The sequence below is a fragment of the Prunus mume genome, linkage group LG8, assembly GCF_029339155.1.
Source record: "Prunus mume cultivar Tortuosa linkage group LG8, ASM2933915v1, whole genome shotgun sequence".
Taxonomy (NCBI): Eukaryota; Viridiplantae; Streptophyta; class Magnoliopsida; order Rosales; family Rosaceae; genus Prunus; species Prunus mume.
In genome coordinates this window covers 7,356,307-7,372,534 of record NC_142705.1, presented here as the reverse complement: position 1 = coordinate 7,372,534, position 16,228 = coordinate 7,356,307, and the positions used below count along the sequence as shown (strand labels likewise).

Below are 16,228 nucleotides of genomic sequence, written 5' to 3'. Positions count from 1 at the left end.
GCGTTGTAAATGAAATCAGGGACGCACCTAACCAAACAAAAGAAAATATATGAAATTAAGCAAAGGCATTATTTATCTCGTTTTTGAGTGAAAGTATCCCCAGTTGACGAATATAATTTCTCCAGTATCCACGCCCCAAATCACCCATCCCCTGCATTTGTCACCTGCAGTTAAATGAGTGACACGTGGTGTAAAGTGAGAGATCACATTAAGAAACTGTAGGCAGAGCCGTAGACAATAACAGTGACCAAAACAACGAGTGAGGTGAACTAGGTGAGGTACTAAACGGCGCGCTTTGGTTCGGTGCCATTCTTTCCTTCTTTGGGTAGTGAGTGAGCGCGAGTCGAGCTACCTCCTTTGTTGGCCAACATTTCCATTCCATTTGTCAGCAGCAACAGCGAGCGCTCTCGTCCTCATCGATGCTTTTGCTTCAACGCCTACAGCTGAGAGCCTGAGACTGAGCCCAAACACACGCCTCCACCTACATCTCAGCCCCCTAAACCCTCACACTCCTCACAAAATCTCCAATCTCTGACGAAGATGGGGACCCTGGGCAGAGCAATCTACACCGTCGGTTTCTGGATCCGCGAGACCGGCCAGGCCATTGATCGCCTCGGTTCCCGCCTCCAGGGCAACTACTACTTCCAAGAGCAACGTACGCCTCCCAATCCTTCTCCTTGAACTCAATTCCTCCAAACCCTAACCTGCACTGTCACGCACAAATGCACACGAAAATGCACAATCTTGATACTGTTGCTTTTGTTTATCGAATCGAATTTTGAGATCTAAGAGGCGTTGGGTTTTGCGTGATTTTTTTTTTGGTGTGATTGCTTGTTCAGTGTCTCGGCATCGGACGTTGATGAACGTGTTTGACAAAGCTCCGGTGGTTGATAAGGACGCATTTGTGGCGCCCAGTGCGTCCATCGTAGGCCAAGTTCAGGTGGGACGAGGTTCCTCCATTTGGTACGGTTGTGTTTTGAGAGGTATAACCATTTCTATGAATTTGATCATTTACTTTATATTATTTTTGTTAGCATTTTCTTTTAGAAAATTTTACTCCTTGAAAAGCAGGCCAAGTTTGATGTTAGAATCTAATTATGAAAAAAAGTAGGCCAATTTGGTGTTATGATTAAAGCATAATCATTTATTTGTTGTATTTCTCTGATTGTGGTTCCTGGTGTGAAGGTGATGTTAACAGCATCAGCATTGGGTCTGGGACCAACATACAAGATAATTCCCTTGTTCATGTAGCAAAGTCTAACTTGAGTGGCAAGGTTTTGCCCACTGTAATTGGAGATAATGTCACTGTAGGTGGGTTACATTTCGTCCCGTGTTTCCGAAAAATTTTGCTTTGCCTTTATGCTGATTGGGGTTTATGTTAAGGGTCTAACTTCCGTGTTATGGTTTTCAATTTGAACTATACAGGTCACAGTGCTGTCTTGCATGGATGTACTGTAGAGGATGAGGCATTTGTTGGCATGGCTGCAACCTTGCTCGATGGGGTTTATGTTGAGAAACATGCCATGGTTGCTGCTGGAGCCCTTGTAAGGCAGAATACAAGGATTCCCTGTGGAGAGGTTTGTCAAAGCTCCCTTTTTTTGCCTGGAATTTGACTAGTCAATCAAGTTAGACTGTTAGTACAAAGTTCGCATAGGAAGCATCCAAGTGACTCAGTGAGCTGACATCCCTTAAATGAATGCAGTCTTTTGTGTTTTTGTTTTTTGGTTTATCCTACATTCACGACGGACTAGAGAATTTTAAAAGTGATTTGTTACTGATTGTTAAATAACAGGTATGGGGAGGGAATCCAGCAAAGTTCCTGAGGAAGCTGACAGAAGAAGAGATGGCCTTCATCTCCCAGTCAGCCATAAATTATTCCAACTTGGCTCAGGCTCATGCAGCTGAAAATGCAAAGAGCCTTGATGAGATAGAGTTTGAGAAGGTGCTGCGAAAGAAGTTTGCACGCCGTGATGAGGAATATGACTCTATGTTGGGTGTTGTTCGTGAAACACCAGCGGAGATTACTCTTCCTGACAACGTACTGCCAGGCAAAGTACCAAGACTGCTTAAAAGTGTCTATGATTGATGTTGGTAAATGAATGGTACTCTCGGGATTTAGTGTAAGTGAGTATTTTGTTTATGTGCGGATTTAAGGCAAATGGCTGCTTTACATTTCCAATAATTTTGGGGGCCATCTGAAGTGTGAAGCTCAAACATGGAGTACATCTCTGGCTGGCATATGGCTCTACGTAATTTTCTGATTGATCAGCAACTTCATTTTCTATTTTCGAGGAGGAAAACCAAAAACTGCTATAATAGAACATATGTTTGGATGTTTTCAAAGCATCCTGGAAGGTCTCTTAGATTTGTAGTTTTAGAGCTTTATTGCTTTACATATGTTTTATGAAATAAAGAAACTGAAATCAGGCATCGAAGCCTGCAAATACTTTTGGTGTAGCTTTGATTAATTGTACTTTTGTTCTCAACCATTGAAACGAACAGAGGCTTAGGCCAAACGACCATCTCTTTTTGGGTTCCCTTCCCCTTATTTGCTTCAGCCTGGCCGGCCCGGAAGGAAGTGGCCTTCAGCAGTTCAGAAAAAGAGCACATAATGTTTTCTACTTCTGGTAATCAAAAGAGAGTTTGCCACTGATCGAGCTTGCATTTTTAACTCAGTCTAAGCTGAATACCAAATAATTACACTAGTGAGTCATTTGCACTAACTCAGATTATTTTGGTAAATACCACGAGGTGTCCTCACACCCGAAGGGTGAGATTAATTCTCGCTCAGGGTTCGGCTTGACCTTGGTCACAAAGTACTTCCAATGGGTTTTGAACTCTTGTCATTGAGATACCAGGTAGTTTGCCAGCTGGAGGTATCAGATTATTAATCATATAATACATTATTGGAAACATGTCGAATTGTGATTTGTCTGTAAAAAGCGGGTTTTCTGCTAATAACTTGAAAGTTTGTGCTGCAATAAAAGGTGAACTGCAGATCTCCAATACAGCCCAAACTGATTGCATTCCTACAGCCCAACAGAGCCTGCTATACTATACTCAATTCTGTGGACTGAGCTTGAGAGAGCTATAATTTTTTATTTTCTCGACTTGGGAGAGCCATAATTAATAACATAGTGGATGATTATGATCATCGTTAAGTTAATAATGACCTTTCTAAGCCAAAAAGAAAAAGTTGAAGCTTGGGTCGCTTCTACTCTCAAAACTTGAAAGTTAAAGTTGTCTAGGTACCTAATAATGAGTACTAACTAGCATCATCTCAAATTTTAATTGGATTACTTCTCCAATCCAAAAATATAACCAGTTGACAAGTGAACCCAAAAGTGATCACAAATTTCAAATTCATGTGGTTAAAGGTGTCCGTCTTGATCCCACGCAAAGCTTGTTTTTGCTTTAGCCCTTTTTGGAACTCTTGGCAGTTGGTAAATGGTGCTCCTTGGTACATTGGAATTTGCTTCATAATTGTCCCATTCACAACTATTTGAAATAATCATTCACAACCATTTGCTCATTCTTTGATAATACGTCATGGGTTCAAAATTTCCAATTTTCATCTTCAACATATTTTCAAATATTTCGTGCTGGGTCGGGCTGCATCTATTTTATATGCACTGGTCGGTCTCACCACGTATATAATGGACTTATGATAAAGTAAGAATGTTAACTTCATCTACATTGTTGATTCATTCTCTAATAACTTCACAAACCATCCTTCACTTTATTTGTTCTTTCAAATAAGATGGGGGGCATTCTTCACTTCATTCTTCTTCCCCAAAACATACGACATTTTAAATTTATGTGCCACCCCACTAAGCAATTATGCCCACCACGTCCTACAGAATTCAACTTTGTAGAGAGCACCAAGCCCCTGTATTTGCGCTCTTGCCCTCATGGGACAATTCCTCCCTCTACAAGATACTGGATAGTATAATGACTGTATTCATTATTATTATATTTTCTGCATCATTAAACAAACAAAGAAATCCATTTTTTAATCTCCAGAATGATGACTTTTGGTGCTTTTGGCTGAATGCCACTGTCATAAAGTGGCAAACACAAGGGCCCAGAAAGACCCCCCCTTCTTTTCTGGTATTGGTATTTGGCATTTGGCATGAGGCTTCTGGGAGAGCCAACCCTTTGGGGTTTTTTATAATTCAAAATTTCAAACATTTGAAGAAGAAAAAAGAAATTGTGTCAGAAGTACCCCATGTAAACTGTTCAAACTTCAAACACATTGTATTTTGTTTGAAAAAAGGAAAAAAGAATGAGGCAAACCCACATTTTCTTTGAATCTTTGAATCTTTGAATCTTTGAATCAGAAAAAGAAATTCATTTTCTCTGTTAAAAAAACAGAAGGAGAAGAAGAAGAAGCCCTCTCTGTGCTTTTTATATATATTGGACTGGTTGACAGGCTATGCGGGGACAAGTGCCAAAGTTAATATAAAGAAGAAGATACTATCCATGTTTAGCTGCATTACTAAATCACATTCGGATTCCCAGAACCTTGTTTTAATCCTTTTTATCGTTATCTCGTCCTGCTTTCAGACAGAGAGAGACAGAGGTGTGCTGTTTCTTTACCTTCTTTGGAATATGCAAATCCTAGACAGGTCTTCGAAACAAGAAACTGGTTTTCTTTAGTTTGAGGTGTATGTGTTAAAAAAATCAAATAATTTATTGCTGCCCAACAGGCTTTATAGGGAAGGTTTGCTTCCGACAGTGGTTATTCGCGTGAATAACTATCAACCATTGATGTGTATAATTTGTTGGTCGACAATCATCCATCATGCACATTGATACAATTTGTGCATATAATGCATCTTTTTTAACATTTTATATGGCGGTCATATGATCAATTAGTACATGAAGAACGTTGTATATACTCATTGTGTAGAACTAATTAATGTTAAAATTTCCCAATATATCATTTGGTAAACAAAACTCAATAAATAAATTTAGTGATGGTAGAATCACTTAAATTTATGTGTGAGCAATTGAGCTTAATAATTTTATTTTTTTTGGTGATAATAATTGACCCCAAGGTCAAGTTCAAGGGAAGATGGTGCAACCAACTTGAATGATTGGCTTTGGCCCCATGGAAACAGAGCCATGACTAATCTCAATTGCCTCACTCTGGTAACAGTTGAGCTTATAATGAATGCTATAAATCAAATGTCTGCATCAAAATCTTCAATCTTCGTATTGTGATGCTATCAAAGAAAAGCATACATGCCATACATATATTATCCACATTAAATTGCTCCAACAACCACTCTTTGAGCACCCCTATGGGAGTTTCTGCATTTTTAATATTGACACCTAATATTTGCTTGCAGATTGCAAGATGTGAACAAACTTTTATAACTTATTCCTGGATGATTGAATTTATAAAGTAGTGGGTTAGGTCATATTTAATATATGAGAACAAAAATGGTTTCAATGCTTGCAATTAGTATTAGGATTGTACATGAGGTATTTCCAAAGTTGATGATGATGATTTTCTGTTCAATGGGGTTTTCCATATTCTTCATTAGGATCTCACACGATCGTTAGTTGATGTAAATTCATGTCATTCATTAGGATTTCACACGATCGTTAGTTGATGTAAATTCATGTCAATCAATAATTGTTAATCACTGTAACGGCTGTGGGAGATTAATATTAACAAATTTATAGTATTTTATCCTTCAAATATGACCATTGTTGGAATTGAAAAGTTTTACTAAACGTATTCTTGATGAGGTTAGAATCCAAAACAATGAGCTACGCACGTATACGAGTGACAATGATATTTTCCTACAAACAAAATATGACAAACCACCTTTCACCAAATAAAAATAAAATGATGTCATTTAATACCATAAAATTTTCATTCATCACTTGAAACCACAACCTCTACCATTCCTCAAGAGGCAATCCAACAATCTCAAGTCTCATGACCACCATCCCAATTAGATAGCAACTTATTAGCTACTTGGTTGGTAATTGCCAATACTGCCCAATAAAGTTTCTCATCTTTACAAACTCACCCCCCACAAATAGCCAAATACTACCAAACATAGACCCTTGTCACTATTCTCTGTACAAGGTCCTTCCTAAAGTGGTCATGTGGGAACCAGGTTTTGCTCATCGTACCCAAATTTGGACAGTTTTGGTTGGACACTTAGGACACATGGGTATTTAAAATGATTCCAATTCCTACCCATATTCCCAGTTGCCCTTTGCCCTTTTACCCATTTCAATCTTTGTCCACCGGTTACCGGCTAAACCTGTTATTTTCCGAAATTCGAAAAAGAAAATTGCAAAATTCGAAAAAGGAAAAAGAAAAAACGGAAAATTCATCATGCAATTATACGAGTCCTTTTTCGTCATTTCGCATATTCCTTTTAGTTTCCACTTTCGTCGTCCTCTTTCTGTGTTCTGAGTCCTGAAACTCTGCAGCAGAGGGACTCAGCAACAGCAGAGAGAAAGAGAGAGAGAAAACCGAGCGGAGAAACACGAAACGCTTCGAAACGCAACCCTAGGATAGCTAATTTTGTTCATTTCTCTCTCATGGAGAATCTCTCGCATTCTCGGCATCCAAACAGGTCTTCTTCGGCGAAAATGATCAACAATGGCGGCTTCTTAGGGAAGACGCTGTACGACGACGTATATGGCGGCCCGCCGAAGTTCGGTCTCTCGTCTCTCTCGCCTCGTATGGAGGACTACAGCGAGATTTTCGGGAGCTTCCACGCGTCACGCGCCTCTTCGATTCCGGTGCTCGATGTTCCCGCTGTCGACCAAAACGAGGTCTTCTTCGATGTACGGAGCTCCGGTTTCGACTACGGCGAGGTCTTCGGGGGCTTTAACGGTCTGGATTTCGCGGTTGCGTACGACGACCTGGTTAACCAATCTAAGGGTGGAGATGGTGACTGTGATTCCTCTGATGAAGCTTGGTATGTATGATCATGCATGCATTTATTTGCTTAAATTTGTTAGCTTTTGGTGCTTTCATTTGTGAAATTTTCAGTCAAATGTGTGCAAAATGTGTCTATAAAGTAATTTTTTTTTACTGAAATGTGTTTAAGAAGTATTTGGTATTTAGTATATATGTTGGTTTTTTTATAGCTATTTTGTGGAACAATGTCTAAGGTTTTCAGCATTTTGGGGAACATCTATGTGTTTTCAACGTTTCTGGGTTTTAAGTAGGGACTCGAAACTGGGGGACCAAAACAAAGTCTTGGGGATTAAGATATTTGGGCTAATTTTGACGGGACAATTAATAACCAGTGAAACTTTGATCTGGGTTTTTTGGGTTCTCTAAGTAAGGAAATAGTGCCCTAGGGGAAATTGGATTGAAGTAATTTTGACTTCTTTGATTGTAAAAAGGCGAGATAGTGTGTGTAAACTGGGCTTCAAGATTAACTTTTTTCTGTTAGGATCTCAGGGTTGTTTTGGTTCAAGGTTGCAACTGCACCACATATACAACATATGTAGTAAAATATCTAATGAGTCTCTTTTTACATGAAAGTGTGAAAAGATTAAGAAACATAAATGTTTTGTGTATCTTTGCAATACTAAATGAGATTAAAAAAAAAAAAAGGTAGTTTGACTTAATTTGAACCTAATGACGCTAGAATTTGATGTTAGAGTATGTTTGTCTTGCTTCCTCATTCATAGGACTCCTGCAGAATCTGGGTCTCTGTCGGAAGGATCAGATGATTCCGGCAAGAACCAATGCTTTTCAAATGGAGATCCTTTCCAGTCATTTGATGGCAGTACAGAGTTCAGCATATCATATCACACCGCTCATCAAAAAAGCAATAAAGATTCTTTGAACGGGATGACGCATGTAACTCGGGCACATGTTCCTGGATACACTTTTGTGCTGGATGAAAACATTCCTTCGCAACAGACAGAAAATGAGAATCCAATCTTGCAAGTGACTGATGATAGCAAGTTAAGTATGAACTGTAACATGGAAAGGGTGAACGAAAAGCATCTCAAAAAGACCATGTCACACCCCCCTAATGGTAGTTCTTCCAGACAGGCATTTGGGGACAACCTTAATCCTGAAAGGGGATATGGTAGAAATGGTTCTCATCATAAAAAGCCTTTTGTAACTATATCAGACATAAGCCTTAGAACTCAGCCCTCTCAATTGCCACCACCATCTCGACCACCACCCATAGTAGATGGAAACAGTGGAGATTCTGGTAGATTGTCTTCAAATTCTGACACTGTAGCTTCTGATGGGACTACAGGTGATAGTTCACCTCCTTTCTTTGATGTAGAGGTAGATGCAAGTTCATCTGCTGCAGTATCTGCAGCAGCTATGAAAGAAGCAATGGAGAAAGCCAAAGTACAATTGAAAAGTGCAAAAGAGTTAATGCAGAGGAGGAAAGAGGGTTTCCAAAGGCGTACGAAATCGGGGTCAAAGAAAGAAATGAAAGAGAAAGAAAGAAAGTTGGGTGAAATTGTTGATGGTTCCGACAGTATGAAAGATGATAGAGAGCAGGGCACTTCTGAAAGAGAAGACAGTGGAATGAAATTTGCTGTTAGGAAGGAAAGGCAAAAGGTGTTGAAGACAGCCAGAGAAGTTCCAGAATCTCTAGAAGATGAAAATTCATTAAATGTGGCTAAAATTTTGCACAAGAGAAGCATGGGAAGGGATCTTGGTCATCTCAGGGGTCTTTCAAAATTGATGAAGCTAGTGAATGGCAAGAAGCAACTCAATATTTTGAATTGGTGGCAATAGATGAGTCCAGGAAGGCTTTTGAGCAGGAAAACAAAGAGAAGATTTTGGTTCAGAACAGAAAAAGTTATGAGCATAGGCAGAAAGAAAAAGCAACCATGGAAGCATTGGTTCAGCAAGAAGAAAATGATAAGAAAGTAAGAGCAGCTATAGAAGAAGAATTAGGGAAGCAACCTCGTGAATGGGAGGAATGCAGTGCAAAATTAAAAGCTGCTAAAGAGGCATGCAGGCGAAAAGAGCCTGAGAAAAAGGTGAAAGTGACTCATGAAATTCGTGAGGAGGGAAAGAATGAGATGAGTCCTAGCATGGGTACACTGCCTGCAGAATCTGAGAAGCAAAGAGACATCGTGGTAGAGGTTCAAGATAAAGAAATTAAGTTCAAAGTTGAGCAGGCCAGGAAGCAGAAAGAAAATGATAAAAGAATTAGAAGTGACAAAAGACTCAAGGAATCTTGTGGAAGGGAAGATTTTGAAAAGAGACAAGAAGAAGCTTTGGAGCAGGAAGAGAATGAAAGAAGGCTTAAAGAGGCGTTGAAACAAGCAGAAAATGAGAAGAGACTGAAGAAGGTTCTTGAGCAGGAAGAAAATGAGAAGAGGTTAAAGGAGGCTCTTGAGCAGGCAGAAAATGAGAAAAGGCTAAAAAAGGCTCTTGAATTGCAAGAGAATGAGAGGAAATTAATAGAGGCTTTTGAATTGGAAAAAAAGAAGAAACAGAAAGAGGCTACTCAAAGAGAAGAAAATGAGAAGCGGCAAAAAGAAGCTCTCGAGAGGGAAGAGTATGAGAAGAGACAAAAAGAGGCTTTTGAATGGGCAAATAAGAAGAAACAGAAAGAGGCTGCTCAAAGAGAAGAAAATGAGAAGCGGCAAAAAGAAGCTCTCAAGAGGGAAGAGTATGAGAAGAGACAAAAAGAGGCTTTTGAATGGGAAAATAAAATGAAACAGAAAGAGGCTACTCAAAGAGAAGAAAACGAAAAGCGGCTAAAAGAAGCTCTCGAGAGGGAAGAATATGAGAAGAGACAAAAAGATGCCCATGAAGGAGAGGAAAGTGAGCAAAGATTTGAAATGGCCTATGCTTGGGATCAGCAATATGACAAAAAAGGATTAATGGAGGCCAAGGACATAGAAGGAACTGATGTAACATTAAAGGAAGTGTTTGGGCAAGTAGAAAATCAGAACATAAGAAAGGCTAGTGATTCGGAACAGACTGGGAAGACTGTTAAAGTTGCTGGTGACTGGGAAGAGCAGAAGGTCCTAAACAAAACAAATGAGGGAACAGAGAGGAATGAAAATGGTCAGGAACCAAGATCAGTTAAAGGCTTGCACATGGAAGAGGGGGATCTAAGGGTATCTGATGAAACATGTAACCAAGGTTGTAATAAGGACTCTCAAGCGACTCAAATAGCCAGCAAACATGATGAAAACAGTGAAACAATGGAAGCAACTCAAAAGGCCCCAACTCATGAAGAAAATGGAGAGAAAAGGACTGAACACAAAATTAGTGATACACAACCAGAAGTAGCTGAACGAGTAAGTGTGTCGACTGACTTAAAATTCAAAGCATCTAGAGTTTCCCTAGAGGATTTAGAAAATGGAGAGAACCGGTTCAGAAGGGAAGACTCCAATGTTTCTCTTCCTTTAGATGATAGTGTGAAGAAAGCAAGGGAAGAAATCAGGGCTGAACCTAAAGCTAGCAAAAGGGAATTGGGGGAATTTGAAATGGAAAATGTGCAGGTTGATGAAAAGTTCAAAGCATCTGGCATGGCCCAAGGAGACATAGAACGCGGGAATAGCCAAGTTAGAGTGGATGATGCCTACGAGTCAATTCCTTTAGATAAGCACACGAAGAAGGCAGGAGAAGCTGGCAGTGGCATTGTACAACCACAAGTTGAGCAATTTAAGAGTACCTCTCGAATGGATTTTGATCATGAAACTAAAAAGATGGAATTTGTTCAGGAATGGAAAGAGGGTGAAAAGGACTTGAAGGGAGTCCAAGCTGGCTCAAGTCGGGAAGAAAACAAGACAGCGAACTCAACCCCTGAACCGGTGAAAGAGTTTGTTGAAAATAAAAGGAAAACAGAAGCAGCTTATCCAGTCATGGTAGAAGTAAACAGCCAGAAATCATCTCAGCAAGTTAATTCAAGCCAGGCGCCAGAGAGAAAAGATAAGAATCTTAAAGAGACCCTTAAAAATGGGGAGAAAGAAACTGAAAGGTTGAAAAGAGAAAGAGAGCTCGAAAATGATCGCCTTAGAAAGATAGAGGAAGAAAGAGAAAGAGAGCGGGAAAGAGAAAAGGATAGGATGGCTGTTGACAGAGCAACACTTGAAGCTCGCGAATGGGCATATGGGGAAGTTCGTGAGAGGGCAGAAAGGGCTGCTATGGAGAGAGCAACAGCTGAAGCTCGACAAAGAGCAATGGCAGAGGCTCGTGAAAGATTAGAGAAGGCATGCACAGAGGCCAGGGAGAAGTCAATAGCAGGGAAGGCAGCTATGGAGGCCAGGCTTAAGGCAGAGCGTGCTGCAGTAGAGAGAGCAACTGCAGAGGCCCGAGAGCGTGCTGCAGAAAAAGTAATGGTTGAAAGGGCTGCTTTTGAGGCAAGAGAACGAGTGCAAAGATCTGTTTCTGATAAGTTCTTTGTTTCTTCTAGAAATAACGGTTTGAGACATTGCTCTTCATCCTCGGTGAGTATTATTTTTTCTGCTGGATTCGTCCCCCTTTTAATTAATTCATAATCTCCAACAGAAATCTAAAATGGCTGTTAATTCATAGGATCTACAGGACTCACAATTTCAGAGCACTGGGGGTTCAAGATATCCATATTCCTCAGTTTATGCTGGTATGTGATTTGTAATGCTCCAGTGGTTATTTCATGCAAATCTATCTTTAAGCTTTTCTTCAGTTTCCATTAACATTTGACTTATGCTTGGTTGGTTCTACATTAATGGTCTTTTCTGAAACTTTCTTCTATTACAAAGAGAGATATGAGGGAGTTGAAGGTGAATCAGCTCAAAGGTGTAAAGCAAGACTAGAGAGGCATGCTAGAACAGCCGAACGAGCGGTATGATTTTAAATAATTTATAATCTTTGAGCGGTTTAGTCTATACGGAAACATTATAATTTCAAGCTTTGTGGGACTGTTTCAGGCAAGAGCTCTTGCAGAGAAGAATATGCGTGATCTTCTTGCACAAAGAGAGCAAGCAGAGAGAAATGTAATTATTCTCTCCACGTTAAATGAATTTCTGGAACTTTGAATTGTATTTCATTTCTCGCTGATTGGCTCGGATCTAATTCTATTTGCAGAGATTAGCCGAGAATCTGGACGCAGATGTCAGGAGGTGGTCAAGTGGAAAAGAAGGCAACTTGCGTGCATTACTTTCGACTTTGCAATATGTAGGTGTTATTTGAGCTACATGTGTTTTGCAATTTGTAGGTGTTATGATGTTTAGGCTCTAGCGTTGGGAACTTGAACTCATTTTTCTTCATTGGCAGATCCTTGGGCCTGATAGCGGTTGGCAGCCTATTCCCTTAACGGACGTCATAACTGCTGCTGCTGTAAAGAAAGCTTACAGGAAGGCCACTCTTTGTGTTCATCCTGACAAGTTGCAACAACGGGGTGCAAGCATTCAACAGAAGTACATATGTGAAAAAGTTTTCGATCTTCTAAAGGTGCGTTAACCACCATTTTCTTTTGTGGCTTGAAATAATTATAACTAGAACTGGCGGGACTTTTTCTCAAAGCATATATGAAAAAGTACAAGAAGTGGGTCTTGTTTGTGATTTCGTTTTCTTCACTTGTCTTATTTCGTTAGTTTTTTTTTTTTGGTTCACTACAGGAAGCATGGAACAAATTCAACTCAGAAGAGCGGTAACACAGGCTTTAAATATGCAAATACACTGGCACATTATGTAATTTTATACCACTAGTAATTATATATATATCCATGTAGTTTCTGTAGTAAGCTTTAAAAGCTCCAAAAATAGTTTTGCGGCAAATATAATTGAATGAAATATGGGTGTGTTGTATGTTCAAACTTGGAAGCCCCACCTGTTACTCTAAAGTACATTAAGCACAGAAGGCATACAAAAAGATTCCTTAACATCTCCACCAGGCCAAATTTAAATAAATTTCATTGAAATTTTTCAGGGAAGGTGATTAGCTCTATTTAGAATGTGACAATTATCACGTCTGTTATGACCTCACGACATGCCTTGTGTGCTTTGCTGGGGTTGGTTAGTTTGACCCTTTTCGTGTGGCATTTCCGTGGTGTGTTTTTGTTTGCGTGTTGCGCTGTTACTTTTAACCCTTTTTTTAGTACAACAAGCGATTGAGAGAGGGGGTTTATGCAAATATTCATTGGGTGTTTGGAGGCTTTGAACCTTTGCTCACATGAGGTTAAGTGGGAAGAACTCAACCAATTAAGCTATACCCGATCATCTCACCTCAATCAAATTATACCCCAGCTAACCTTTTCTTTCTTGGTTTCTCTTGTGGTGCCCCAAGTATCTACCTTTCTTTGGTTTGTGTTACTTTTATTATTTAAAAAAAGAAAGAAAAGAGACACGTTGCACGACGCTTGCACCATTTTTATGAGCCATGTGTCTCTTCCGGCATTCGACCAAACGCTGGTGTCGTTATTCTTTAATATTTGCCGTATCAAGTTACTGTAATCTGTACTTTTCTCCTAACATATTGGAAAAGAGAGCAACCCAATTTCTTTATTTTATAATATAATTGAGCCTACCCTAATGCCCCGTGACCAAATTCATGACCACCTTAAGTCGTCCTATACGCTTCCTTTGCCTTCCCGCCAAATGCAATTTCAAGGGCTTACACACCCACCACCTGTTCAATGAAACGTCTCAAAGAGATATCTACTCGCTAAACGCACTGCTTGCCTCTTATAACCGGAATGGACAATTTTCCACCACATGGGCTCTCTTCTCTTGCATTCATCGCGCAAAATCCGACCTCAATGCGTACACTTTCACTCCGGTATTGGGCGCGTGCAGCGCATTGCCCCGCCCCGAACGCGGCAGACAAGTCCATGGTCTTATGATCAAGACGGGTGCTGAGTCAGGAACTGTGTCTAAGACTGCCGTCATGGACATGTACTCCAAGTACGGGTATTTGGAGGACTCTGTTAGAGCTTTTAAAGAGATGGAGTTCAAGGATGTTGTGACTTGGAACGCTTTGCTTTCTAGCTTTTTGAGGCACGGGCTTGCTCGAGAAGCGCTTGGTGCGTTTGAAGCAATGAGGGAGGAAAGAGTGGAGATCAGCGAGTTTACTTTGTGTTCTCTGCTTAAATCTTGTGCTTCTTTGAAGGCCTCTCCACAAGGCAAGCAGGTTCATGGGATGGTGGTTGTGATGGGCCGTGACATGTTAATTTTGGGTACTGCTTTGATTGACTTTTACTCTGCTGTTGGGTGTATTAGTGAAGCCATGAAAGTGTTCTCCGGCTTGAATTGTAGAAAGGATGATGCGATGTTCAATTCTTTAGTTGCAGGGTGTGTTCGGAATAAGAAGTACAAGGAGGCATTATCGATTATGTCTACAATGAAACCCAATGTAATTGCACTCACTAGCGTTCTTGCTGCTTGCTCTGAGAATTCAAATTTGTGGATTGGAAAGCAGATACACTGCGTGGCAATGCGTCACGGGTTCACATCCGACATACAAATGTGCAATGTTCTGCTAGACATGTATGCAAAATGTGGGACAATTTCAAATGCTCGATCCTTGTTCAATGGAATTTCTAACAAAAATGTAGTTTCATGGACAAGCATGATTGATGCATATGGAAGTCATGGAAATGGGCTGGAAGCTCTTGACCTGTTCAAGAGGATGGGGGAGGAAAGAAGTGAAGTCTTGCCTAATTCTGTGACTTTTCTTGCTGTTCTCTCAGCTTGTGGGCACTCGGGGCTGGTGGAGCAAGGCCGGGAGTGTTTTAGTTCGGCCCCGGAGAAGTATGGCTTGGACTTGGGTCCAGAGCACTATGGCTGCTTCATCGATATGTTAGGCCGGGCCGGTCAGATAGATGAAGTGTGGTGTGTGTTTCAGGACATGGTTGAGCATGGCATTAGGCCTACAGTAGCAGTGTGGTCAGCATTGTTGAATGCTTGTGGCCATAATCTCGATGTTACAAGGGGTGAGGTCGCTGCAAAGCATCTTTTGGAGTTGGAGCCAAGTAAGCCTGGGAATTTTGTGCTGGTATCAAATTTTTATGCAACCATTGGAAGGTGGGATTCTGTAGATCAATTGAGAAGCGTTATGGAGATGAAAGGACTGGTTAAGGAAGTTGGAAGTAGCTGGGTCACTGACTCGAAATACCATGAAAGTGATTTTACATAATTTGATTGAAGGCAGAATATGATTATATTTCCCGCGACATAATGTAAAATCCGTGAACTGAATCGATCAAGTCCGGTCCAGTCCCATTTTCAGTCAAAAGCTGACTTCTTTTTTTGTCAATACGGTTTTTTTGGCTTTCTCACCGGCTTTATTTTTTAATAGTATAAGCGATAGTTTAAAGACTATAAAGGAGGGGAGTTTCTCATGCATACACAATCAAAATGTCGGAGGGTTTGAACTTGAGATCTATTTTCTTGAAATCAATGCGTTTTTTCACTAGGCTAGACCCCGTCAGTTCCCTAACTATATTAAAATTGTGTAAATTGTGAGGATGTAGTAAAATTTAAAAATAGTACCGTATTGGTTGGTTAATAAAGTGGACAATGAAAGAACAACGACTGAGATGCACACATGATCACAAGAGAAAGTAATTCATGTGTGGTAGGGTTGACACAAGCCAAATGTGAACGCTAGTTCAACTTTAAATTGAGCGGCTCCAAATAAAACCAAGTCTGCCGATATATTAAAATGATATGAGAATCGAAGCCCACCCCAGGGCCCCACTTAGATTCAGAATCTTGACAACGTGTCTTTCTTTTTCTTTGACACACTGGACTGAACTGAATGTATGATATTTATACCTTACAATATAGTTAACGCACGGCAACGGCACTGATTAGAACATAATATTTAATTTATCACAAATATATATTGTCATTCGTTAGTTGAACACGAGACTTCTGACAAAACAAAAACCAACTACCATTAAATCAAAAGTTAGTTGATTCGGATTGTAACTTTGAATATGAAAAAAAGGTAGTAGATGCTGTTGAATATGTTAAGACATTAAGGAAAAAAAAAGACATGCCAAGATTGTGTTACCTTAAACTAATGTTAAAACCTACTTTCTGTTTTACTTACCAAACTTCATCGAGCTTCTCGTTCAATGAAAAAGTAAATGGGGTAGAAAAGAAAAGAGTTGAGTGAAAGCCAAGGAAAATAAATTAGTGTTGATGTTTCAAAGCAACCAAGGAAGAACAACAAGCCTATAAGACTGATTCCCACTTGACAACGGGCTCATTCTGGCGTCTACCCCAAGCCAAAAGTCTCAACCTTGACCCCGCCAAAGT

The 16,228-nt window shown here is 40.1% G+C and overlaps 3 protein-coding genes across 3 annotated transcripts; all 3 read left to right on the top strand.

Annotated features, from left to right (window-relative positions):
• The first annotated feature begins 104 nt into the window (after positions 1-104).
• Positions 105-2,516, top strand: LOC103340113 (gamma carbonic anhydrase 3). Its single transcript, XM_008243486.3, has 5 exons — positions 105-655; positions 840-983; positions 1,186-1,311; positions 1,426-1,577; positions 1,793-2,516. Exons 1-5 carry the CDS (start codon positions 541-543, stop codon positions 2,084-2,086), a joined length of 831 nt encoding a protein of 276 aa, XP_008241708.2. The 5' UTR covers positions 105-540; the 3' UTR covers positions 2,087-2,516.
• A 3,917-nt stretch (positions 2,517-6,433) lies between these two features.
• Positions 6,434-12,780, top strand: LOC103340114 (Chaperone DnaJ-domain superfamily protein). The gene is given in 9 exon segments (XM_008243487.3): positions 6,434-6,953; positions 7,678-8,639; positions 8,642-11,430; positions 11,519-11,585; positions 11,725-11,807; positions 11,893-11,958; positions 12,050-12,139; positions 12,239-12,415; positions 12,583-12,780. Coding segments are annotated over 9 exon segments (4,653 nt in total). The 5' UTR covers positions 6,434-6,570; the 3' UTR covers positions 12,619-12,780.
• A 590-nt stretch (positions 12,781-13,370) lies between these two features.
• Positions 13,371-15,218, top strand: LOC103340115 (Tetratricopeptide repeat (TPR)-like superfamily protein). The gene has a single exon (XM_008243488.3). The coding sequence runs from the start codon at positions 13,515-13,517 to the stop codon at positions 15,096-15,098; it is 1,584 nt and encodes a 527-aa protein (XP_008241710.3). The 5' UTR covers positions 13,371-13,514; the 3' UTR covers positions 15,099-15,218.
• Positions 15,219-16,228: the final 1,010 nt, after the last annotated feature.

What these genes read in the sequence shown, in the direction of transcription:
- LOC103340113 (XM_008243486.3), top strand. Translation starts at nt 541, where the DNA reads ATGGGGACCCTGGGCAGAGCAATCTACACCGTCGGTTTCTGGATCCGC. An exon ending in TGGAGATAATGTCACTGTAG is followed by an intron (nt 1,312 to 1,425) that starts GTGGGTTACATT and finishes TGAACTATACAG; the next exon opens with GTCACAGTGCTGTCTTGCAT. An exon ending in CAAGGATTCCCTGTGGAGAG is followed by an intron (nt 1,578 to 1,792) that starts GTTTGTCAAAGC and finishes GTTAAATAACAG; the next exon opens with GTATGGGGAGGGAATCCAGC.
- LOC103340115 (XM_008243488.3), top strand. Translation starts at nt 13,515, where the DNA reads ATGACCACCTTAAGTCGTCCTATACGCTTCCTTTGCCTTCCCGCCAAA.